At 37.8% G+C, this 26904-nt stretch overlaps 1 protein-coding gene across 3 annotated transcripts in view; it reads right to left on the reverse strand.

The window, feature by feature from the left end:
• Positions 1 to 26904, reverse strand: part of LOC110460057 (lachesin-like) — a 183990-nt gene that overhangs the window by 4127 nt on the left and 152959 nt on the right. The window contains exons 3-7 of one of the 3 annotated variants that reach the window (XM_021512762.1): positions 25349 to 25559; positions 14705 to 14728; positions 13077 to 13367; positions 11150 to 11179; positions 3755 to 3760 (exon numbers count right to left, since the gene is read on the reverse strand). In XM_021512762.1, coding sequence (XP_021368437.1) covers positions 3755 to 3760; positions 11150 to 11179; positions 13077 to 13367; positions 14705 to 14728; positions 25349 to 25559 — 562 coding nt within the window. The remainder of the gene's footprint in view (positions 1 to 3754; positions 3761 to 11149; positions 11180 to 13076; positions 13368 to 14704; positions 14729 to 25348; positions 25560 to 26904) is intronic. The other 2 variants (XM_021512764.1, XM_021512763.1) reach the window with 2 other exon arrangements.

Below are 26904 nucleotides of genomic sequence, written 5' to 3' on the forward strand. Positions count from 1 at the left end.
TAGATTAGACAGACTGTACAATAGAATTACAACACATAGGACCTTACAACTTCGGATAAACATGCTTCGATTCATCGTGTCCTTAGTGTATCAGTACCATAGATTTGCAAATACAAATGTATTAAATCGGTAGCGCATTTTAAATCGACAAAGTAGGTATCGTTTTGAAAATGGTTAAAAATGTGAAAATCGCGTGCTCTGGAAAGCAATCTAATCCCTCGTGATGTCAATCGTGAGATTTTTACACATGTACAAGGTAGATGAGCAGGAAATGTCACACATATCTTATTTACGATAAAAAAAATGTCACCCATACATTGTAAATGGGAAAGAAATGTCAAACATAGATTATTTATAATAAGAAATGTCACATAATTATTGTTTATGAGAAGAAATGTCACAACATTATTTATGATAAAGAAATGCCACACAAACATCGTTTATGCTACAGAAATGTCACACAAACATTGGTTATGAGAAGAAATGTCACACAAACATTGATTATGAGAAGAAATGTCACACAAACATTGGTTATGAGAAGAAATGTCACACAAACATTGTTTCTGAGAAGAAATGTCACGCATACGTTGTTTGTGATTAGAAAATGTCATAAAACCTAATGGTGAGGATGAAATAGCACACATAATTTGTAAATTAAGAGAAAATGTCACACAACCATTGCTTATGGAAAGGGAATGTCACACATACAATGTTTACGATAGGAAAACGTCTTAGAACATATGAGGAGGAAATGTCACACATACTATGTTCAATTTGGAGGACATGTCACACATCCATTGTTTATGAGGAAAAGGGTCAGACGTTAATTGTAAATGTAGCTGAATGTCAAATTTACAATGTAAGTCAAGAGAAAAATTCGCGCATATGCTTAATATAAGGTAAAATGTCACGCATACATGTTAACGTACACGTGCAAAGGTAAATCCACAAATATTGTTTCTAAGGAGGAAATGTCAGGTAGGGGAACGTAGATGTAAATGACATATAAAGGTTGCATAATATATGCTAATGTCACACACATACATTATATATGGGTTTGAAAAGTAACACAAACAAAGGGAAATGGTACACAGAATTTCTGAGTTAAGTTTTTTTGAAAAGAAGCATTGCTACATACATTACATTACACACAGAGACGAAACAAACTAAAAAGGTGTAACAGTCTACCAAACACATCACATGGCACACAGGGGCGGGGCAGATTACCAAACATATCACATGGCACACAGGGGCGGGGCAGGTTACCAAACACATCACATGGCACACAGGGGCGGGGCAGATTACCAAACATATCACATGGCACACAGGGGCGGGGAAGGTTACCAAACATATCACATGGCACACAGGGGCGGGGAAGGTTACCAAACATATCACATGGCACACAGGGGCGGGACAGGTTACCAAACATATCACACGACACACAGGGGCGGGGCAGGTTACCAAACATATCAAATGGCACACAGGGGCGGGGCAGGTTACCAAACACATCATATGGCACACAGGGGCGGGGCAGGTTACCAAACATATCACACGACACACAGGGGCGGGGCAGGGTACCAAACATATCACACGACACACAGGGGCGGCGCAGACTACCAAACATATCACACGACACACAGGGGCGGGGCAGGTTACCAAACATATCACATGGCACACAGGGGCGGGACAGGTTACCAAACATATCACACGACACACAGGGGCGGCGCAGACTACCAAACATATCACACGACACACAGGGGCGGGGCAGACTACCAAACATATCAAATGGCACACAGGGGCGGGGCAGGTTACAATACATATCACATGACACAAAGAGGCGGGAGAGCCTATCAAACATATTACACAACACACAAAGGAGGACATTCTACCAAACATATCATCTGACACAAAGAGGAGGGAGAGCCTATCAAACATATTACATAACACACAAAGGAGGACATTCTACGAAACATATCATCTGACACAAAGAGGAGGGAGAGCCTATCAAACATATTACATGACACACAGATGAGGGACAGCCAACCAAACATATAAAATGACACAGAGAGACGGGACAGACTACCAAACATATCACATGACACAGAGAGGCGGGACTGTCTATTAAACATATCACATGAAACAAAGATGGGGACAGTCTATAAAACATATCACATGACATAGAGAGGCGGGACTGTCTACCAAACATATACCATAACACAAAGAGGCAAGACACAACACATGACACACAGACGCAGGACAGCCTCCATACGCGTCCCATAACACAAAGAGTCAAGGCACAACACATGACACACAGAGGCGAGTCAGCCTCAAAGCACGTACCATATGACAAAGAGGCAAGCACAACACACGACACACAGAGGTAGGACAGTCTGCCACACACGTCCCATAACACAAAGAGTCAAGGCACAACACATTACACACAGAGGCGGGTCAGCCTCAAAACACGTACCATATGACAAAGAGGCAAGGCACAACACATTACACCCAGAGGCGGGTCAGCCTCAAAACACGTCCCAGATGACAATGAGGCAAGCACAACACACGACACACATAAGCGGGACAGTCTGCTACACACAAAGAGGCAAGCACAACACACGACACACAGAGGTGGGAGGGCCTACCACGCACATCAGGTACATGCACAGTTTAATTCTATGAAACAATCTAGGCTCGAAATGCATATAGTTTATATTGTTTAAAGTCATTTAATTAGCAGGAAAAACAGAAGGATCGTAAACAAGTTCGCTATGGGAAGCCTGTCTAGTCTTTTCATCAATGTAGGAAATATTACCCATTACCCTTGATAATTTTATCGCCAATACAGATAATAAAAAAAATGAATAACATAAATATATCCTTGTTGTTACTATTTTTAAATTTCATGACGTCAAATTAAACATCGAACTGTGACTTTAAAGATTGAATATGATGTTCAAGGGACTGAAGGTTAAGTGTTTATATAAATACCATTCCGATAGAATTTCCCGTGGATTGCTGTCATAATGTTTTAAAGTCACAACAGTTCATGATTCCTGAACAATGAATAAAAAACAACGTTCAGCCTCTATATGTACGCTCTAATAGCAGTTAACGAAATAAACTGTGAGGTGTGCGTCTCAAAGATCAGTGGAAAGATTCACGGAGAAACAGGGCTTTAGCAATCCTGGATGATTGAATGATTCAATGATATGTCTGTACAATTTTTTTGTAGTATGTAAAACCATCTATCAAGCATTAACAAAGAAAAGTATAAAATGGTATAAAGCGAATACCAAGTGAATAGTTTGTTATTACAATACTAAAGACGCTATCCTCGTAATTCATACATGTATGTGTCATTCCACTCACCATAGAAGGCAAAACGCCTTGGCAAAATCACAAAATAAGTCACAAAATATCTGACTTTGTATTCCGACACATTGTAGACATCAATCGTGAATGTATATTGCTTCTGTCAAAATGTAATTTTGGGAATATACAAACATTACTTAAACACCGATACCGTTTACATATAAATACAGTTTTAAGTGGACAGAAGATATTGTTATCATGCAAAGCTCGCGATTAATAAAAGTGCGATCGAAATGTCATGCGAAGAAGAAAGAGAATATTTTGTCGATGGAGATGTAGAAACAGATGACAGCGTGTATGGAGAGTCCAATGATACACCCGACAATAACCAGGAACACTAACACAAGGCATGCAAGAGGGGAGTGTAAGCTCAGCTTCATACCGGACACTGGCGAGCATTAAAAGACAAATTTATAAATACAAAGGACAGTCAATAAACAGTTCTTTATCATCATAATGTATACGTATACCACGTGCTATATGCGCGTGATATCAGTCTCGCGGAGGATACATAAATAATGAATATAAGGTTAGTCTCGAATGAATAGTAAATCATCACTTTGGTACAGGGCTCGTATGGAACTCATATATTGTTAATAATAATTACAATAATAATAATATATATTTTTTAACCAGGGTTACATATTTAGACAATATCTAGTTTACAATATGGCCCTGCATCAACTATATATACAAGCATGACACAATTTAAGATAAGAGTATAACAATGTAGTAAATATAGTATCATCACAGTCAATGTAACTTAAAATTTAGCAATCCTAAAAATATATTTAAATAGTGAATACTTGCATATCACACAAGTGTTACTAAATGACATGGTTAAAGCACTATTATAGTCGAATATACATGCAATGCTAATATAACACAGGGTATACACTAATATAGTGTGTATTAAAATGAGACAATGAAGTCTGAGGTGTAAAAGTAATTTAGAATAGAAAATTATCAAATCACATTTGCCTTTAGCTAGAAACAATATGTAGGAAACTCTACTCCTATATCAAAATATCAATATAAGGGAGATAATCACAGATACAGCTGTATGCTATTCATACAACAGATTGAATATCATAAAAAATGGTTAGAAGTTAAAACTTGTTGTACTAGTTGTTGTACAAATATAAAAATACGACTGTATATAGCTAAGATTTTGTGAAGTAATGCTGCAGGTATCTGCTTTTAAAAACCCTAACACTACCTGAGTCTCTAATTGTATTACTAGCTTCGCTCCATAAGATTGAACATGTATGAACAAATGACCGTTTGAGATAATTGGTTCTGGCTGTTTGAACATTTTTCACATAAGAAAACATTTTTGCTAAAATACCTGGTGATTCACAATGTAAAATTTTATAACAAAGAACCATTTTTCTAAAAACGTAAAGTCTGCTATTGGCATCCATTTTAATTTGTCAAAGAGAGGCCTGGAGAGAGTAAGAATATCTCTAACATTTAACAGTATCCTGGATGCTTTGTTAGTGAGGTTGTCTCATTTCAATCTCTCGTCGAAGTTAGTTCCCAGTAGAGCCTTATATTTTAGTTAGCTCCAGTGTAAGATAAATGATACCACAAAAGAACACCTTTATATACTGTCACGGAAGAATTTAAAACATAGTTATTTTCTATCACAAAGGCCTACTTTTTCAGACATCTAGTCGTGGCACTTTGAGGGTCTTTACGTTTTTCTGTTTTAGTTGTTTGATTACAAACATTTGTATGATGCTAACCATTGCGTTCTAGTTGTTTTGTGAAAACTTTGTGCAAAGCTGAACATTCTGTTTTCTTTGTCTTATATTGTGTGATGCTGAACATTCTGTTCTAATATGTTTGAGTTTGAAAATTATAGCGAAAAGAATCGAACGCGAAGTATAGCTATGACATTACAGTTCAAAAGTGGAGATGAAGCCGTGTTGTAGAACTCTCCTGTTAATGTACAACCTATGTTATTAACAAAGCCACATTTCAAAATGAATACATCGTCACCTGTTTGAGTAAACAAGGTTGTTTTTGTCCGACCGTGAAGCTAAGTTCAACTCTCTGTGAGTACCACTGTAAAGTTCCTAGTGTGTTTGTTATATCATAACGTTAAAACTTTCAATGACCAGTTTTGTATCGGTCCTGCTACCACTGTAGGCAATACGCGTGTACAGCAGTCAGTTTAATGATAAGTCAAGGTTTGATATATATTTCTTTCTCGGAACCACTGTTGATTGGCAATGCAGACACTGATTTTGAATTAATGAATATGTGTTTTACCGAAATGAGATTTAATGCACTTTTAAAAATACATAAGAATGTAACATCAATTTTACGATGACTTACCAAATAAATCATTTCCGTTAAATGCGTCGTTCTGTGTTGGGAGCCCCGCTGTGTGGGAGCTTGTTATGTGGGAACCTTTATTAGTTGAATTCCCCTGAGCAATGTGTTTTACGTGACAACGTTTGGATTAAGTAGGCCATGTTAAGTGAGATGTGGCATCACTTCACAGGCAAAGTGTTTTCACTGAACACATAAACCTTGCTTTATATACAGGCTGTCGAGATTGATGAGTTGTTTGGAAATGCACGCCTCTTTTCTGAATGGCTGTCATCACATTTGAAGGCAATACATATGTCAAGACTTCAACAGCTATTTATATAAAACATTTTGGCGTGAGATCTGTCCTCGGAAGCTATCTGAGATATACACTGTATCTTTAACTTAGAGAGCTCTTTAAACAAGTTGATTTGTGCATTAACGGTTTTGAAACTTTGAAACATAATAATTCATATTTCATAATGTCAACAGGCAAGGGAAAATCCTCAACAAAATTTGACAAGAGGCGACAACAGCCAGAACCAAGTAATAACATAGAAACGTTTTAAGAACAGAGAAGGCCAAAAACAAAAAAGGAAAAATCAATGATATCAGCAAAAATGACAATACATGTGCTTTAGTAAGACAAATATTTCTGGAGATATTCCGCTAAGGCAGGCTTTGACTATGAACGTCAATTTCATGATACTTTTAAATCGAGAAAATAGGATGCCCTCGAAGGAAGGATCGCATCCTGGAACATGATGCCAAAAAAAGTGTTGTAGATATTCATATTTAATATCCATTTCATCCAAGCTGTATTTTCCAATTTCATTAAGTATGACAACAGTGACATTTCCCCTGTGTTGATGACATGAAACGTAAGAATAATGATTTGATGATTGCTCAGTACGATCATTGATTCATGTGTGAAAAGGAAACGGGCAATGCTTATCAACATAATGGTTTAAGAGTCAGCAACACTCTAGTTGGATATATGAGATAAGGTTAATATTTCCTAAACGCTGATTATCAAGACGTGGTCACGTGTGAGTCCATACTTCAATATACGATGCTACTATTTGATACCTGTTACTGTTGTCTTTATCTCCACATTCACAATTTGTCATAATGATAGACAATGTTGTATATTTAAGTTTGACCGTTACTTTTTGTTTCAATAGGTTTTAATGAAAACAATATTTTAAGAAATGGATACAAACATTTTCGGATACAAACTGCTGACGTAAATACTTGATTTCTGTTTAACGCCACAGATTTCATTGCATGTTGTATCCGAAAAGATGTCACTGATGGCTTACATGATGAGCTGACGTGTCGGCTAAATTCCTACAGGTTTTGGTATGCTCGGAGTACACCGTCGTTATATTCTGTAACACTGATGTAACATTCTCCTTCACATATGTATATGTGGTTCATTGCGAATTCATTTCTTCATTTCTACATTTTGTCTTTAATTGAAAGTGTACTTATAATACAAGGAGTATAATTTATTTATCCCGTTGCGCCAGCGCACCGGATATATTCACATATATGGGTCCGGTTTTATGAAAATTACTTACATCTTTATATGTGTAATATGGTGTTTGCTCGGTGTTACCTGTCGATGTTTTCTATAACACTATACTAGCGGATACCTTCACATGTCTAAGTCTGGTTTTATAATAACTTATTTCTACTTTCTGATATTGTATTTTCAATGTCATAAGTGCACTAGGAGAACATTTCTATTTTCCTAACTCTATAATAGCTGATACCCTCACATGTCTAAGTCTGGTTTTATAATAACTTATTTCTACTTTCTGATATTGTTTTTTCAATTTCATAAGTGCACTAGGAGAACATTTCTATTTTCCTAACTCTATAATAGCTGATACCCTCACATGTCTAAGTCTGGTTTTATAATAACTTATTTCTACTTTCTGATATTGTTTTTTCAATGTCATAAGTGCACTAGGAGAACATTTCTATTTTCCTAACTCTATAACAGCTGTTACCCTCACATGTCTTAGTCTGGTTTGATAATAATTTATGTCTACTTTTTATTTTATTTGAACAGTATAATCAGTGCATTAGGACTAAACTGCTTTTTTGGTACCACTATAAAAACGGATACCTTCACATTTATGAAAACTATTTATGTTTGTTTTTTAAATTTTATTTGTACAGTGTACTAGGAGTACACAAATGTTTTTGTAACATTATAGAAGCGGATTACATTCCCGGATACCTTTAAATATCTAGGTTCGGTTTTATTGAAATTGTTTGTGTTTTATTTAACGAATTTCGCATTCAAAGCTGATATTTGCCATCGTTTTAATTTAGATTATACATTAACAGTGATATGTTTGGCGAGAAACCCTACACATCGCCCTGAGGATTGAAACCTTATAAGTGTACACTTATTGTAATACACGTGGTTATATTCCACGTAATAAAGGATTGAGGTGCTACAGAATGTACCGTTACTCAATAGGTTATGTATCATATGTTAACATCAAACTATGCATTATTACAAACCACACGAGGAAGGGAAACTCATTACAAAGATACTTAAAGCTTTGACTTCATTTGAGCAAGCAATGACGTATTTTCACCATTTGAATCATTACAATGGGGTTTCACTGCACGATTGAACGGAAAGTTACTGTCTCTGCAAGCAAGAATCATTGGTAATGTGTCAGCAGACAAATTGATTCTCGTTTCGCCTAATAAAATGGGGAAAGGAAATATGGGACTGCATGTAAATGGAAGAACAATGTAAAAGGTTTAGCTCCTGACACTACCGACACGAGCAATAGAACGAGGGCAGGAAGTCACGTCGACTAAGTATCCATATCGCCCACTACACTGACAGCAGAGTTAAGGAATTAGGTCTTTTCGATTGAAATATTTTTCGTCCCATGAGGCGATAAGGGACGTTGCATCCCCAGATCCTGTCTGTAAGAGCGAGGTATATTTTTAGGCAGACAGTTTAACAGTAGTCACAGGATATTGTACTTTATTACTGTTAATGACCGATAGCTTCCTCCGATATATATCACCACCAACTGTCTCTCGTTCTGTCACACGAAATCCAGTCATCTCCTATTTCGCTATCTTGACTACTTTGTTAAACGTTGATAAAAAATAACAATAAATGACACTGACACAGGTATCAGATAACTCAATCGGACGGTCGCCTTTGTTTAACGACGAAATATATTTGATTATAAAACCTTTCTATAAAGGTACTCGTGACTTGATAGAAATCGCTCTAAAATACGTCATTAACATAAAATCGTAAACGTCATATACATTATTCATCGCGATATGTATGTATGCACTTTGTACAGTAATCCTAATATTTTATTGTCGAGATTAAGTTTACTAATGAACCAAAGAGATACAGCTATGTATGTCTTAATGCTGTGTAGGGTAAAATTATATCAAAAATACAGGTAATTTTTTGCTGTTATTATTAAATACTTGCATCTTATCGGTTGTATAGTTTTGATCATAACCCACGTCAATCGGACGTGCAAAGCGATGCGTTGCATAGCTACATCGCACAACGCCAATATGTGACTAGGGAACAACCTTAAATGACGACATCCTATGACGTCATTGAGTTGGTTTTGTTTTATATGTTGTGCAGTTGACATTAATATGCATGGTGTAGCCCAAGGTGTGGTGAAAACATCAAACTAAAATTTCTACCAATTCATTGTAACAATTTTTTATTTTCCCCTCCATTATTTTGCGAGAAAAATTAATGAGAATCAAAGCAGATTCTCAAAAGAAGATTTCCTGATGAAACCAACCACAAAAACATATGCCAATGCTGAAATAGCATATTAGAAAAAGGTAAAAAAAATACCTCAACATAATCGATATTTCTGATGTCCAAGTTACCGTTAACACAGACTTTTCCTTTGATCAGTCTGTCCCCCTAACTCATTTCACAATTATTAAAAACTATCGTTTTGTAATTAAACCATAAGGTTAACAAGTCATATGTGTTTTTGTTACCAACATTTAATACTGTCGCCTTTACAAAATAATGTGGTATTGTGATAGATAGAGATATGATTATGTTTTGCATTTATACAGGCTCAGCATATACCTTTAAGTAAAAGCCTACGAGAAAAAGAAACAGCAGTTATTTATATAAAACACCGAGACGTAGTCTGAACATTATGAGACAATGTTAATTGTAATGAACCACAGCATGCTGAAGATTCTTTTCGATATTTAGAAATAGTTTTGTTAAGATTACCATAAATTCATTATACCCATCAAGATATAGAATCGATACGGAAAATGGTAGAACGTAGCGAGTCCTAAATACAAAGGTCAGTTTCTCGAATTATTCCCATTGGAGTAATGTTGTTCTAACTACGTGGTATTGGCTACAGAGTATCTGTCTCTCCGTCTCCTTCTCCTCTCTTATCTCAAACAAAAGGTAGCTGTTTCTGGTGTTCGACTCGAATGGCCGTCCTGCTCTGCCATACGTGAGATTTCGTTAACAGGAGAAAGAGGGTGTTTGTTTGACACAGATGTAGCGCGAGAGTCGAGATCTGGATGTGCAGCCCTTTCTGACAACGTCTGTTGATCCAAACACGGGACACACGATGACAGCATATGTATATATATTTTTGAGAGAATAATTGATTTTACCTTGCAATATCGAATAGGTTTTCTCGGTAGCGGTAAGTTTATCTAGAACTGGCAGCCTTCACATGGTGCCCTCCTCATGGCGGTCAGCCCCTTTGTACAGGCGCTATAATCAGTCAGCCAGCAGTAGTCTGGGTTCAGTTATTAATAATTCTGGGAATTGCCTATACAGAGGATCGAATCAATTACACTTCCACAGCATGAACAGTTTTCATTTCCTTGTTTCTTATTTTTTTCAATAAATGCGACGGCATACAGTCCCCACTCAGCAATGACAAGGGGTTGAAGAGCCATGTCAATGAAAAGGTCTTATTAAACGCCGAAAGCTTAGCTTCGGTGTCTCCATCCGACCGCCGGCCTGGCTTCTATGCCGGGAACGCTCGCGGACAAATATGTCGTATGCCAAGATAGGACTTGTATTTAACTTCTAAGGGGTTTCTATCAGTTCTATACACTTTCTTCACTTAACAAGCATACATTGTTTCAACCCGTATGGATAAAGAAAGAAAAATAAATGAAAGAAGGAGAATAGATTCCTGACTCTAGCTATTGTCATGACGATATACCAGACAAAATTGCCTAAAATTATAGACTCTATACTGTAACAGAACCTCCACTGTAATGCCAACCCAAGCCAAAGTGACAATTTACTTTATACACATATATATGCAACTTAAGATATATTTGTTAATCCGACTTTAGCAGAATACTTTTCTGCTCTGAACACCTCGCCATCCTGAGATATACCTAATGTTGCACTAGAACAGAAAATTCGACTCACCTCTTTTGACGTTATGACGTGATTCCCCTTCTGGAAAATAAACGTGAAACATCAGTAGTGACTATGTTATATACATAATTACGAGATACAATTACAGGCGGAAATACATGAAGTTCATTTCTAAATTCTCGACAGTTGTTATTTGATATTAATACATTCATACTGCACAACGAATTACACATGTCTATTCTACCGAGGAAGTATCGTGCTGGGTCGAAACCGCTACTGTTGGAAAGATGTTGTCTATATGCACGTGTCTTCCGTTAATTCGGTCATTCAACCAAGCGTTCGTTCAAGGACAAACACGTGACTACAGAGTTGCACAAGATCACAGTGACGACCATCACCACAACACTGAGACTACAACACCACGACTGGTATAGGATGCAGCGTCTCCGAGTCTTTTTCATATATAAGTGTGATTAAGGTGAAGATTTTCGGTGGCAGTGTAATTTGTCAAAATCATGTCATGTGTTCGCGTACAGATATATTTCAATTCACATCATTCATTGTTTAATGCATTGCATACAAGCTCTTTATAACTATCAATTGCTTTTAATAACATTCATTTTTAATTTGAAACGTTATAATAGTAATACTTTAATTTTGTGTCCTCTCAAGTGTGCTAAAAAGTCACTTGTTGCGATACTAATTTAGTGATAAAGGTAGGATTTTAAGATACTTTAAGTCGGCTAACAGACTAGCATAATAGTATACATTCTTACCGAGCGCGTGCTTTACATGTGTATATTGATGGGAGAAGCTTGTGCACGATATATATAGATATATATAGATATAAATAGATATAAATAGATATATGATCAAGGTGCAGTTGTGCATGATAGTCAAACAGGAGGAACAAAAAGTAGGAAAAGTAATGTCATATTCAGCTGCAAACTGACAATAAATTATTAAGATATAAAAGTGTAACGAAATATATAATACACTATACACTGCCTACCTTAAGCGGACGTCGAAGAAAGCCAGTGATGTAATTTTCTGTCATAAAACTGTTGTCTTTTTTTCTCTTTTTAGTCAAATTTCCTTCGGGAGTACTTTTTCGAAACTAAATGAGTTAAATTTTTAATGTTTTCGTCAATGTCGCTTTAGTTGACTTCACACGAATATAGGCAAAAACCTGGATCTCCTCCAACGCGTAAAACAAAGGTTCTACGTTACCGTTCCCATTACATTAACTTTCGATGCGATGTATAAAAAAAAAGAAGAAAATTCATACTTTACAGTGAATACTAAGATGTAAATGTCAGGCGCTGTACCATCGTCATGTGACCAGTTATGACGTACATCCATTAGGACAATGTTCCGTACAGCTGACGAGTTCACGCCCACCTTCAGTATATCTACGATAATTGCTAAGTGTAAAGAGCCGGTACCATCAAAAGTTCCTGGCATCACTCTTAACTCGATCGACATTTACCTTAATATTCGTACTTGTAGTTTTTTTTCTCTCTCTGATAGATGTATTCCAGTAAACTACACATACACTATTATGTCTTTCCATTCGTATCTTTGGTCGATACGCACTGTCCGTTCGTCCGTTCATTCGTCATGTACCTTTGTATATGTTTTTTTATTCGTCATGTACCTTTGTAGATGTTTCTTTATTCGTCATGTACTTTTGTATATGTTCTTTTATTCGTCATATACCTTTGTTTATGTTCTTTTATTCGTCATGGACCTTTGTATATGTTCCTATATTCGTCATGTACCTTTGTATATGTTTCTATATTCGTCACGCTACTTTCACCATGGTCGTCCGTAGTCTTGTTACGCGCCATTTGTTCGTCGCTTAGAGCTGTAGATACACTGTACTACAGGACAGGAAATAGCAAATGACATGAGAAGCAAAATGATCATAGCAAAGCAGCGAAACAATTAAAAGAAAGAAAAGATGACCTTGACCTACCATCCAGCACGTGAACATGATTGCTGGCGATCTCCAGGTCTGTGCTGCGACACACGTAAATCCCGGCGTCCTCTAACTTAGAGTGCTTCACCACTAACATACTGGTAAGCGTCCGATCCTCATACTTGAGCTCAGTATTAACTTTTATATTGTTCGTAACACTTGGGATTAATTTGTTCCCATCTTTAAACCAGTCTATGTCATCCGGGGCATGATATGAGCCCGTTGCATTGCACTGTAAACTGATTGTCTCCCCTTTGGTCACAAACTTTGACCCTGTCATTGAAACGGCTGAAACATCGAAGGACATATAACTATGGACTTAACCTGTTGATTAGTGTACGAGGAAGGAAATGAAAATTGAAGAATTTGGTCAGATTGAAAAAAATCCATATAAACAGATCCGACACAAAAGTGTAGAGAAGAAGCATGCTAAAGAAGCCATCTATGCAACGTAATGGTATGCAAAAGTAATAAAACCCTTTCATGTTATAGAGGTGGGTGATCTGAGTATAATACATACACGTTAACAAAGACGTCAGTTTGATTATCTATCGTCCTTTAGATATATAAGAATAGCGTGGCAGGTACACTGTATGTGATGGTTGACGCCCAGCCTTTTAAATGAACATAATTTGTGTTACCGATATGTCTTTATCAGCTTATAGCAGATAGCATGCAGTGAACGTGTCCTCAAATACGGTTCTAAAAGCTTAATTGTTCACGTATATTTGATAATACATCTCTTTACTAATCAAACCGACGTCTTTGTGATTGCCTACACTGATTACAGTATTATATATTGAGATGGGTGATTATCATTGGGAATTGCAGGTCTATTTCTTATCGAATTCTTAGTTACATATTACATTATATTGATTAAAACTGTTAGATTATGTAAAGCCTGTTTCACTTCGATAGGAATCTTTCCATTATGATGCTATGTTGATTAGTGGCGTGTATAAACACTGCCTCTTTTTGCCGATATCCGCCTTCTCCGTGTTCACCAGTAAGTGTATAAGTAGTAAATACTGTTAGTCACACTCCTATTGACTCCGTTAATCACAAATGTAAACCACTTAACACCATTACAATACTAATGCATTCCGTTAATTCTCGAAAATGCATCCTTTAACAATTCAATTACATCCTGCACACATGAAACAACCTATCACATGTTTCTTATTAACTTCCAAATCAACAAATAGGAAAACAATTGTATATTTTAACGTGTCGGCCGTTTGACTGCATTAGGAAATAATTGATAAAATTAGATGAATAAGACATGCTAATTATCTACCTACATGGCCAAGTTTCAAATCAAAGTGAAATAGTTTTGTAGTAGGCAGGTAATAAGCGATTAAAAAGCTACCCGTCACAGCACTTCCGGGAATCAATGCACTATTGTGATCTAAGACAGCATGACATTGATGGTCATGTGATCACATGTCAATCTAACTCAGTGAAACGTTTACGTTATTTGATAATATGTCTCTTCCAATCGAGCGTACACAAACGTCTAAATGAGTTAGACCGGAAATGATTTTCTTTTTTAAACTGTAAGTATTTAATGCGATGGTTATACGGTCTACATGAAGGGTGTTCCTACACGTGCAAGCGGTACATACTTGGCTTGGCTGTGGTCGGCCGCTCTGAAATGTGGAAATAAACAATCATTAGAAGCTAGTTCATGTCAAAGGAACATAGTCCAAAATTAGTGTTATTATTTTCCCAATACTATCGTTTGTTTTAAACCGCAGATATTTTCCTACCTTTTTACAAGTACTATAGTCACTTGGCTGCATTGTATTGGTGATATTAGAACAAGTACAGCAGAATCCGTCACGGAAGCTGCTGGACGTGATGGTCAAGTCTGTAAACAAACACTGACCCATGTGCAGTATACAAAGCGTTTAGGGGAATAGTTAAAGCTTATGTGAAAAACAATGAAATAAAGAGTAAATATAACTGAAGACGATAGTGACGGAGGCATGCAGAGTGGAGTTAATGTGACGATAACTCGGTTATATAGACCGGCCCATCGGCACAGGTCAGTAAGTGTTGAGGGTCTCATGGATTTTCATGAATTAATAGATCGTAAGGATATATATTCCTGCTGCAAATTATGTGATGGACAAATACGAAGAACGCAATATATCGCTGCTTACTTATAATTCCGCACTCCATAACATAAAATGTTGGTTATTGCTTTAATGCTGCTTTGGACATTTCACTTAGTACTGGTCTGACCTTCACTCAACCTTGGGTATCTTTAAAGGTTTTCGTTGTAGACTTATTGGTTTTAATCGACTTGGAAATGCCAAAGAGACATCGATTTGTGTACGGGAAATGTCATGCAATATGTTTTAACTATGTTTACGTAACATAATTTCAAAATAGCACAAACAAAAGGAATTAAACAGCAACAGCAAAGGACAAAGTCAGAATTTGAAATTAAACTTCTGCAGACCTGTTAAGTAACACCTAATCGAAGGCCTTGGTAGTGTGTAGCTTTAGGGCGTCGATTGCCTTATCCTTGCAGATTCGGTGGCCTGTGTGTCCTTTCCAATATATTTGGGCGAGAAGATCGAAATGAAGCTACGCTAATGTACGAATTAGATTAGATTGAACGAAACATGCCAAGTCCAGAAACAGAATCATTGCTGAAACAATATGGTTCTGTCATTAGGATTGGGCGACATAGAGAAAGAATTGTACCTGAAAGGGTCAATAACAACGTTATTTGAAGTAGAAGGGACAGTCTGACCAAGAATGTGAAGGTCACAGGAACGTGCTGATTAGCGGGCACTGAGAGAGAGGATAGACGACAAAACACGTAGGCCGCTGTAGACTTTTACGTCACTGGGCAGTGCAATATGGGGTATGTATGAGGTTATGTCATAGGATCATTAGAACTTTGTTTATGTACAAGTTCCACTGGGGTATAGCTGAGAGTGGTCATAGCCATTACTAAAGCTAGCGTTCTACAAGTGTGGTATTTAGGAACACATTTAAACAATAACAATAAAATACAATACTCCATTTGTTACAATACTTCGGAGAACATCAGTTGTAATGACAGAAAACAAACAAATACTGAAAAAAATAGTACCCCTTCGTGAAAGATTATATCTATTACAGGTTGAGAAACAATAGCACACAAATGGCCAATCAGTGGAGAGCTCTGGTGAGGACAAACAAAGAAACAGAGCACTACATGAACACTGAACTAAAGAATCACTAAAGCCGGGTGGATCACAAGACAGAAGGAATAAGAAAGAAATGATGTCGTCTGTTATTCACCTTTCCGAATCATGTCACTTTTATCTCCTTCGGGGGCCACTGAGAAATGAGATAAAACAAACACATTGAAATACGTTCGGGAATACGTGGTTCATTCAAAGATCACATGACTAATCATATGATTGATCACATGAATGATTATATGGTCACGTGATTGCTACTGTTGAAGTCGCATATTTGTTAGTGATGGTTGTGCTTGGGCAAGGATATTTTAAGCATGACTCCTTTTTCAGTGATTTCTTATAATTATTCACCATATGTTACATTGTTTGGTAAAACAAAACCCATTTCAACATTCGTTTTAATATAAAGCTGATTAAAAATATCAAGTAGCTTAAATGTTTTTTACTTGAATGCATAATATCATTATGATTTGAGTCCTCCTCTCTAAAAGACAGTTAACATAAATCACACAGATAAGTCACTGCAAGTATGTATACCACCGCTATGACCACCCTGACTGTTCATCAATTAACATAGTATACTAGCCTAATTAGCGTATGATGTACGGTTTACACTGTTCACAATTGGGGACTAATGATTGTTGAACGTTTCTGTGTCTTTACATACAGTGTATGTCAGAACATATTATACTGTTTACATTGGTACACAAATGATCCTCTGTGTGATACAAGAAATACAGCAATATTAATTATACCTAAATTGAAATTAGGATATATTTCATGTAAATTGCACATTGAGTGGCAGCACTTATCATTATATAGGTTTACTTTGTATATATTAATATAATATTTCTGTAATTCATATGGTGAATAATTTGATATGATAAAGATAGATTGGACATCGAAAATGATTTTTATTGTAATAGAAGCACAGATAAGTATTCACTTATTGGATAAGTAAGAAATGAACTAGACAAAACTCGACAAACGTATCCATTACAATACATTTGTTTTTCAATAATGATAATAGTTATTTATAATTTACTTAGAACATTAAACCGAAACTATGTAAGAATGCATAATATTACTACAGGAACGTTTCTACAAGTACCCCTATACCTCCATTAAACCACATTACCAGGGATATTATTTTATTCATATGTGTGCTATTGTTTTGTCTAGACTGAAAAATGAATATGACGTCGACAAACGAAAACATTAGCCTGTAATTAACACGCCTAGTTACCAAATCATTGTAACTAACGGTGGTCCCCGTAACCTAATTCCTGCAGCAACACCATCTCTTGTAGAGCATTCTTACAATGTACCTCCCCACCGACAAAAGATTTGGGATTGGTAGCATCATCTCACGTTGATTGTCACCAAATCATGTTACGTATGTAGAAAGAGGCAGAGGTATGTAATAACACATCGTTGTCCCACGTATTACAGACCTCTGGTGAATGTTAATGATGTCTACAAATGTTATAATTATCTATATATATCCTATATGAGTGATGATGTTAATTGATCTAATGTATGAGTGTGCTATAGTGAATGGTGAATCTTAATTATGTAGAGGAACGTTTTGATCATTTATTAATGTTCTAATATGAGCGATATAACTATTGTGAATCCAAATTGAACATGTGAATGTTTAGATTATTTATAAATGTTATAATATGGGTGATGTATCTACTATGAATCTGAATTATGTTTATAAATAATTTGATCATTTATAAATGTTCTAATATACGTAAATCTTAATTGTGTTCTTGTTTTAATTTTTATGTAAATGTGTGATATATCGCTGATGTACATGAATGTTTAGTTATATTTATGAATATTAAATTATCAATATAAATCCGATATCAGTGATACATCGCTGGTAAAATAAAGGTTGTGTTTATGATTATTTCAATTATTCATATTTGAATGGATCGTTGGTGAATGTCAATTGGGTTTAATACATATACTATTCTGATCTTAAATTTTATCCACAGTTGTTATAATAAACCATCAATCATTTTCTACATCTTCTCAGTCAAGTATGAAGTTTTCATCTAGGATTCCTCGACTACTGACATAACTACTGGTAGTCAAGTATGAAGTTTGAGGCTAGGATTCCACGGCTCCTTACACAACTACTGGAAGTCAAGTATGAAGTTTTCAGCTAGGATTCCTCGGCTCCTTACACAACTACTGGTAGTCAAGTATGAAGTTTTCAGCTAGGATTCATCGGGTCCTTACACAACTACTGGTAGTCAAGTATGAAGTTTTAAGGTAGGATTCCTCGGCTCCTTACACAACTACTGGTAGTCAAGTATTAAGTTTGAGGCTAGGATTCATTGGCTCCTTACACAACTATGGTAGTCAAGTATGAAGTTTGAGGCTAGGATTCCTTGGCTCCTTACACAACTACTGGAAGTCAAGTATGAAGTTTTCAGCTAGGATTCCACGGCTCCTTACACAACTACTGGTAATCAAGTATGAAGTTTTCAGCTAAGATTCCTCGGCTCATTACACAACTACTGGTAGTCAAGTATGAAGTTAGAGGCTAGGATTCCACGGCTCCTTACACAACTACTGGCAGTCAAGTATGAAGTTTTCAGCTAGGATTCCACGGCTCCTTACACAACTACTGGTAATCAAGTATGAAGTTTGAGGCTAGGATTCCTTGGCTCCTTACACAGCTACTGGTACTCAAGTATGAAGTGTTCAGCTAGGATTCCACGGCTCCTTACACACCTACTGGTAGTCAAGTATTAAGTTTGAGGCTAGGATTCCTTGGCTCCTTACACAACTACTGGTAGTCAAGTATGAAGTGTTCAGCTAGGATTCCACGGCTCCTTACACACCTACTGGTAGTCAAGTATTAAGTTTGAGGCTAGGAATCCTTGGCTCCTTACACAACTACTGGTAGTCCAGTATGAAGTGTTCAGCTAGGATTCCACGGCTCCTTACACAACTACTGGCAGTCAAGTATGAAGTTTTCAGCTAGGATTCCACGGCTCATTACACAACTACTGGTAATCAAGTATGAAGTTTTCAGCTAGGATTCCTCGGCTCATTACACAACTACTGGTAGTCAAGTATGAAGTTAGAGGCTAGGATTCCACGGCTCCTTACACAACTACTGGTAGTCAAGTATGAAGTTTTCAGCTAGGATTCCTCGGCTCATTACACAACTACTGGTAGTCAAGTATGAAGTTTGAGGCTAGGATTCCACGGCTCCTTACACAACTACTGGTAGTCAAGTATGAAGTTTTAGGCTAGGATGATTGGCTCCTTACACAACTACTGGTAATCAAGTATGAAGTTTTCAGCTAGGATTCCTCGGCTCATTACACAACTACTGGTAGTCAAGTATGAAGTTAGAGGCTAGGATTCCACGGCTCCTTACACAACTACTGGTAGTCAAGTATGAAGTTTTCAGCTAGGATTCCTCGGCTCATTACACAACTACTGGTAGTCAAGTATGAAGTTTGAGGCTAGGAGTCCACGGCTCCTTACACAACTACTGGTAGTCAACTATGAAGTTTTCAGCTAGGATTCCTCGGCTCTTTACACAACTACTAGTAGTCAAGTATAAAGTTTTAAGGTAGAATTCCTCGGCTCATTACACAACTACTGGTAATCAAGTATGAAGTTTTCAGCTAGGATTCCACGGCTCTTTACACAACTACTAGTAGTCAAGTATGAAGTTTGAGGCTAGGATTCCCCGGCTCCTTACACAACTACTAGTAGTGAAGTATGAAGTTTGAGGCTATGATTCCATGGCTCCTTACACAACTACTGGTAGTCAGGTATGAAGTTTTAAGGTAGGATTCCCCGGCTCCTTACACAACTACTAGTAGTCAAGTATGAAGTTTGAGGCTAGGATTCCCCGGCTCCTTACACAACTACTAGTAGTGAAGTATGAAGTTTGAGGCTATGATTCCATGGCTCCTTACACAACTACTGGTAGTCAAGTATGAAGTTTTCAGCTAGGATTCCCCGGCTCATTACACAACTACTGGTAGCAAAGTATGAAGTTTGAGGCTAGGAGTCCACGGCTCCTTACACACCTACTGGTAGTCAAGTATGAGGTTTTCAGCTAGTATTCCTCGGCTCTTTACACAACTACTGGTAGTCAAGTATGTAGTTTGAGGCTAGGATTCCACGGCTCCTTACACAACTACTAGTAGTCAAGTATGAAGTTTGAGGCTAGGATTCCACGGCTCCTTACACAACTACTAGTAGTCAAGTATGAAGTTTGAGGCTAGGATTCCACGGCTCCTTACACAACTACTAGTAGTCAAGTATGAAGTTTGAGGCTAGGATTCCACGGCTCCTTACACAACTACTAGTAGTCAAGTATGAAGTTTGAGGCTAGGATTCCACGGCTCCTTACACAACTACTAGTAGTCAAGTATGAAGTTTGAGGCTAGGATTCCACGGCTCCTTACACAACTACTAGTAGTCAAGTATGAAGTTTGAGGCTAGGATTCCACGGCTCCTTACACAACTACTAGTAGTCAAGTATGAAGTTTGAGGCTAGGATTCCACGGCTCCTTACACAACTACTAGTAGTCAAGTATGAAGTTTGAGGCTAGGATTCCACGGCTCCTTACACAACTACTAGTAGTCAAGTATGAAGTTTGAGGCTAGGATTCCACGGCTCCTTACACAACTACTAGTAGTCAAGTATGAAGTTTGAGGCTAGGATTCCACGGCTCCTTACACAACTACTAGTAGTCAAGTATGAAGTTTGAGGCTAGGATTCCACGGCTCCTTACACAACTACTAGTAGTCAAGTATGAAGTTTGAGGCTAGGATTCCACGGCTCCTTACACAACTACTAGTAGTCAAGTATGAAGTTTGAGGCTAGGATTCCACGGCTCCTTACACAACTACTAGTAGTCAAGTATGAAGTTTGAGGCTAGGATTCCTCGGCTCCTTACACAACTACTAGTAGTCAAGTATGAAGTTTGAGGCTAGGATTCCACGGCTCCTTACACAACTACTAGTAGTCAAGTATGAAGTTTGAGGCTAGGATTCCACGGCTCCTTACACAACTACTAGTAGTCAAGTATGAAGTTTGAGGCTAGGATTCCACGGCTCCTTACACAACTACTAGTAGTCAAGTATGAAGTTTGAGGCTAGGATTCCACGGCTCCTTACACAACTACTAGTAGTCAAGTATGAAGTTTGAGGCTAGGATTCCACGGCTCCTTACACAACTACTAGTAGTCAAGTATGAAGTTTGAGGCTAGGATTCCACGGCTCCTTACACAACTACTAGTAGTCAAGTATGAAGTTTGAGGCTAGGATTCCACGGCTCCTTACACAACTACTAGTAGTCAAGTATGAAGTTTGAGGCTAGGATTCCACGGCTCCTTACACAACTACTAGTAGTCAAGTATGAAGTTTGAGGCTAGGATTCCACGGCTCCTTACACAACTACTAGTAGTCAAGTATGAAGTTTGAGGCTAGGATTCCACGGCTCCTTACACAACTACTAGTAGTCAAGTATGAAGTTTGAGGCTAGGATTCCACGGCTCCTTACACAACTACTAGTAGTCAAGTATGAAGTTTGAGGCTAGGATTCCACGGCTCCTTACACAACTACTAGTAGTCAAGTATGAAGTTTGAGGCTAGGATTCCACGGCTCCTTACACAACTACTAGTAGTCAAGTATGAAGTTTGAGGCTAGGATTCCACGGCTCCTTACACAACTACTAGTAGTCAAGTATGAAGTTTGAGGCTAGGATTCCACGGCTCCTTACACAACTACTAGTAGTCAAGTATGAAGTTTGAGGCTAGGATTCCACGGCTCCTTACACAACTACTAGTAGTCAAGTATGAAGTTTGAGGCTAGGATTCCACGGCTCCTTACACAACTACTAGTAGTCAAGTATGAAGTTTGAGGCTAGGATTCCTCGGCTCCTTACACAACTACTAGTAGTCAAGTATGAAGTTTGAGGCTAGGATTCCTCGGCTTGTTACAACACTACTAGTAGTCAAGTATGTAGTTTGAGGCTAGGATTCCACGGCTCCTTACACAACTACTAGTAGTGAAGTATGAAGTTTGAAGCTATGATTCCATGGCTCCTTACACAACTACTAGTAGTGAAGTATGAAGTTTGAAGCTAGGTTTCCTCGACTTCATTACACAACTACTGGTAGTCAGGTATGAAGTTTTAAGGTAGAATTCCCCGGCTCCTTACACAACTACTAGTAGTCAAGTATTAAGTTTGAGGCTAGGATTCCACGGCTCATTACACAACTACTGGTAGTCAAGTATGAAGTTTTCAGCTAAGATTCCCCGGCTCATTACACAACTACTGGTAGCCAAGTATGAAGTTTGAGGCTAGGATTCCACGGCTCCTAACACACCTACTGGTAGTCAAATATGAGGTTTTCAGCTAGTATTCCTCGACTCTTTACACAACTACTGGTAGTCAAGTATGAAGTTTTAGGCTAGGATTCCACGGCTCCTTACACAACTACTGGTAGTCAAGTATGAAGTTTTCAGCTAGGATTCCACGGCTCCTTACACAACTACTGGTAGTCAGGTATGAAGTTTGAGGCTAGGATTCCTCGGCTCCTTACACAACTACTGGTAGTGAAGTATGAAGTTTGATGCTAGGCTTCCACGGCTCCTTACACAACTACTGGTAGTCAAGTATGAAGTCTGAGGCTAGGATTCCACCACTCCTTACAAAACTACTGGTAGTCAGGTATGAGGTTTTAAGCTAGGATTCCTCGGCTCCTTACACAACTACTGGTGGTCAAGTATGAAGTTTTCAGCTAGGATCCCTCGGCTGCTTACACAACTACTGGTAGTGAAGTATGAAGTTTGAGGCTAGGATTCCTCGGCTCCTTACACAACTACTAGTAGTGAAGTATGAAGTTTTAGACTAGGATTCCACGGCTCCTTACACAACCAGGGGTATTCAAGATTTGAGAGCATGTTGTTCTAATGTCACCAATGTATCTTTCACTACAATTGTAGATTAACGGACAGGAGGTACCTAACTAGCAGGAATCAGGGTAAATATACATTTACTGGTAATCGATTATCATTAAAAGCGTCATTATCAAATAGGGAAAAATATAAAAGCACTTTATATATGAGTAACACCCCTGCACTATACAAGGGTAATTTCATATGTCAATTATATTGCAATATAATAAAATTATGCTTTTTAACAATTGTACAAAGCACCTTCTTTGAGCCTACCAAGTTATGCTTATTTGTTACTTTTTGCTATATGTTAAGTATAGGATACAAAAATTTATTTTATAACCGACAATGTTAATACTCTAGTGCAATATTATCAAAGTCTTTGTTTACGCTGACCGATTAAAGTGTAAATGAGACAGATTTTGCCATTCTGTAGACCCTGGCTTATATACGACTTTCTGTGCTTACGATAGGCCAGAGGAATGTAGGAAACTGCTAAGCCTACAACAGATCCAAAGTAATATTTTAACAAAGCTGTACTCGTTTGTTGACCACGGGTAACACAAAAGCATTGTGCCCTAACGATGACCCTGATACAATTATGATGTTTTTTGTGCCTTACCATAGACCCTGGGTAACACGAAATCACTGCCCTACTGAGCTTCTGGTTATATATAATATGGCATGCCCTAACGTAGACCCCGGTTAATGCATGGCAATGCTTTGTCCAACCGCAGACATATATGGGCAGGTGGGATATGGAAATTCCATGTGAGAAAGTAGCATTTGGGTCAGAAACATCGAGACTTTGTCGAGGTTCCCGTACCAGATTCTACATCCAGGAGTAGAATTTCAATATCCCACATACCTGCATAATGACTGTCTTTTTCTCCTGAACCGAAATTTAGGTAAAACACCACAAATATAATGCAAAAGCAGCACCTAAGTGATAAATAATCTAGATAACGGATACACAAACTAAGACAATATTTGGAAAGAGCAGATAGAAGTAAGGTTTACCAATGATATACCTCAAATTCAAAGATACATGCAAGATGTGAAATAATTATTATGGTCCTGGTGTCACTTGCCGACGGCAAAATTGTTGGTCAGTCAAACGACGTTTTGACGGGCCTCTGATTATGACATTCATAATACAAAGCCGTCATCTTATTGTGACGTCATAGTAGACGTATCCCACGTGAGTGTTGAATATGGCACACATTTGAGTTACATACCTAGAGGTGGGAGAAAAGTCTGTGGCCCCCAAAAATATTACATGAAAATGCCCTGCCCTTCCCTAGATTTCCCGGAGTATATGACAAGGAGTACCACACCCATACAATTATCCATCACTTCATTCTTACATACATGTAATGATAGACTCTTTTTCACCCAAACAAATGAGTAAAACACGACATAGGCAATGCAAATGCAAATCCATGACCTGCAGGACAGGCTCATGAATTGTTTCTTATGTTCATTAAGTGGTGTCACTTGCCAATTATACATAAGATCGTCATAGTCAGTCAAACGATGTTTTGACGGGGTTTTAATTTGGCACCAGATATAAATACACTAATCTGTTTGTGACATTATACGTAAAAGTAGAGGCCACAGGTTGATCCCACATACACGTATCCCTCATGACTTTTCCGCATGGGACACATTGATTTACACATATAGAGATGGACAAAAATGCTCGATCATACCGTAGACCGCCGGCAGCCCCTCCTTCCCAGAATAATACATGATAATGCCATGCCATATCGTAGAACCCCGCCAACCCCTCCTTCCCAGAATAATACATGATAATGCCATGTCATACCGTAGCCCCCGCCAGCACCTCCTTCCCAGAATAATACGTGATAATGCCATGTCATACCGTAGGCCCCCGCCAGCACCTCTTTCCCAGAATAATACATGATAATGCCATGTCATACCGTAAACCCCCGCCAGCCCCTCCTTCCCAGAATAATACATGATAATGCCATGCCATATCGTAGACCCCCGCCAACCCCTCCTTCCCAGAATAATACATGATAATGCCATTCCATACCGTAGACCCCGCCAGCCCCCTCCTTTGATTAATAAAACATGACAATGCCATGCCATACCGTAGACCCTGAGTAAAACATGACGGATGTACTTCTTCCGTGATGAGATGGCGCATTCGTACACGCCTCCATCCGTTAGCTGGACGTCCCGGATACGCAGATTCCATTCGTGTCTCCGGGGGTTTCTGCTGACGTTGAAACGTGGGTCGGGACTGTAGATATACTCTCCAAAACTGATGGGGTTTGGCTCCGAGGTACGCCTCCAAACGACCTGGAAGGAAAAAGTTTGTGTATAGAATCATAGTGTTGTAATGTTAAGAGTGTTTATGTATAGAGTATGACATATTTGTGTATATATAACACCTGTTGTTGTAATCGCATATCTCCCGTGTTAGCTTGTAACAGAAGGTAATTTATTGTACAAAAATCAATCATGATTACGTCAAATTAATTGATAGAAACATTCATAATAAATCTAGTTGGAAATATCCATGCTGTAGTTGTTCTTGTACAGGAAACACGGCGTGAAAAAACTGCGAGAGAAGGAGAGTATCTACACGTCAAAATGGCGGACGGGTTCACTCCCACTCGACCAGGTAGTTACCAGAGGTCAAAGAGGTGGGATAATGAGACAGTATATATAAGAGAAGGAGTAAATCTTAGTGCGAAGAAAAAATGAAAGTATTAGTATATCGGTTATCAGTGTATAGCATACAGAATATAAGTGTAAACATTGTATAGAGTAGTTTGTCAATGGTTTAGGCCACTGCACATCTATATGGTTATATTAAAACAGTGTGAAGAATATACGTGTGTAGGGTATACGTGTGTAGAGTATACGTGTGTTGGGTATTAGTGTGTAGAGTATTAGTGTGTAGAGTATACGTGTGTAGGGTATTAGTGTGTAGGGTATTTGTGTGTAGAGTATTAGTGTGTAGAGTATTAGTGTGTAGAGTATTAGTGTGTAGAGTATTAGTGTGTAGAGTATACGTGTGTAGGGTATTAGTGTGTAGGGTATTTGTGTGTAGAGTATTAGTGTGTAGAGTATTAGTGTGTAGAGTATTAATGTGTAAAGTGTTAGTGTGTAGAGTATTAATGTGTAGAGTATTAGTGTGTAGAGTATTAATGTGTAGAGTTTTAGTGTGTAGAGTATTAGTGTGTAGAGTATTAGTGTGTAAAGTGTTAGTGTGTAGAGTATTAGTGTGTTGAGTATTAATGTGTAGAGTATTAGTGTGTAGAGTATTAGTGTGTAGAGTATTAGTGTGTAGAGTATTAATGTGTAGAGTATTAATGTGTAGAGTATTAGTGTGTAGAGTATTAGTGTGTAAAGTATTAGTGTGTAGAGTATTAATGTGTAAAGTGTTAGTGTGTAGAGTATTAGTGTGTAGAGTATTAGTGTGTAGAGTATACGTGTGGAAAGTATTAATGTGTAGAGTATTTATGTGTAAAGTGTTAGTGTGTAGAGTATTAGTGTGTAGAGTATTAGTGTGTAGAGTATCAGTGTGTCAAGTATTAGTGTGTAGAGTATTAATGTGTAGAGTATTAGTGTGTAGAGTATTAGTGTGTAGAGTATTAGTGTGTAAAGTATTAGTGTGTAGAGTATTAGTGTGTAAAGT

Source organism: Mizuhopecten yessoensis, unplaced genomic scaffold (assembly GCF_002113885.1).
Source record: "Mizuhopecten yessoensis strain PY_sf001 unplaced genomic scaffold, ASM211388v2 scaffold10311, whole genome shotgun sequence".
Classification (NCBI taxonomy): domain Eukaryota; kingdom Metazoa; phylum Mollusca; class Bivalvia; order Pectinida; family Pectinidae; genus Mizuhopecten; species Mizuhopecten yessoensis.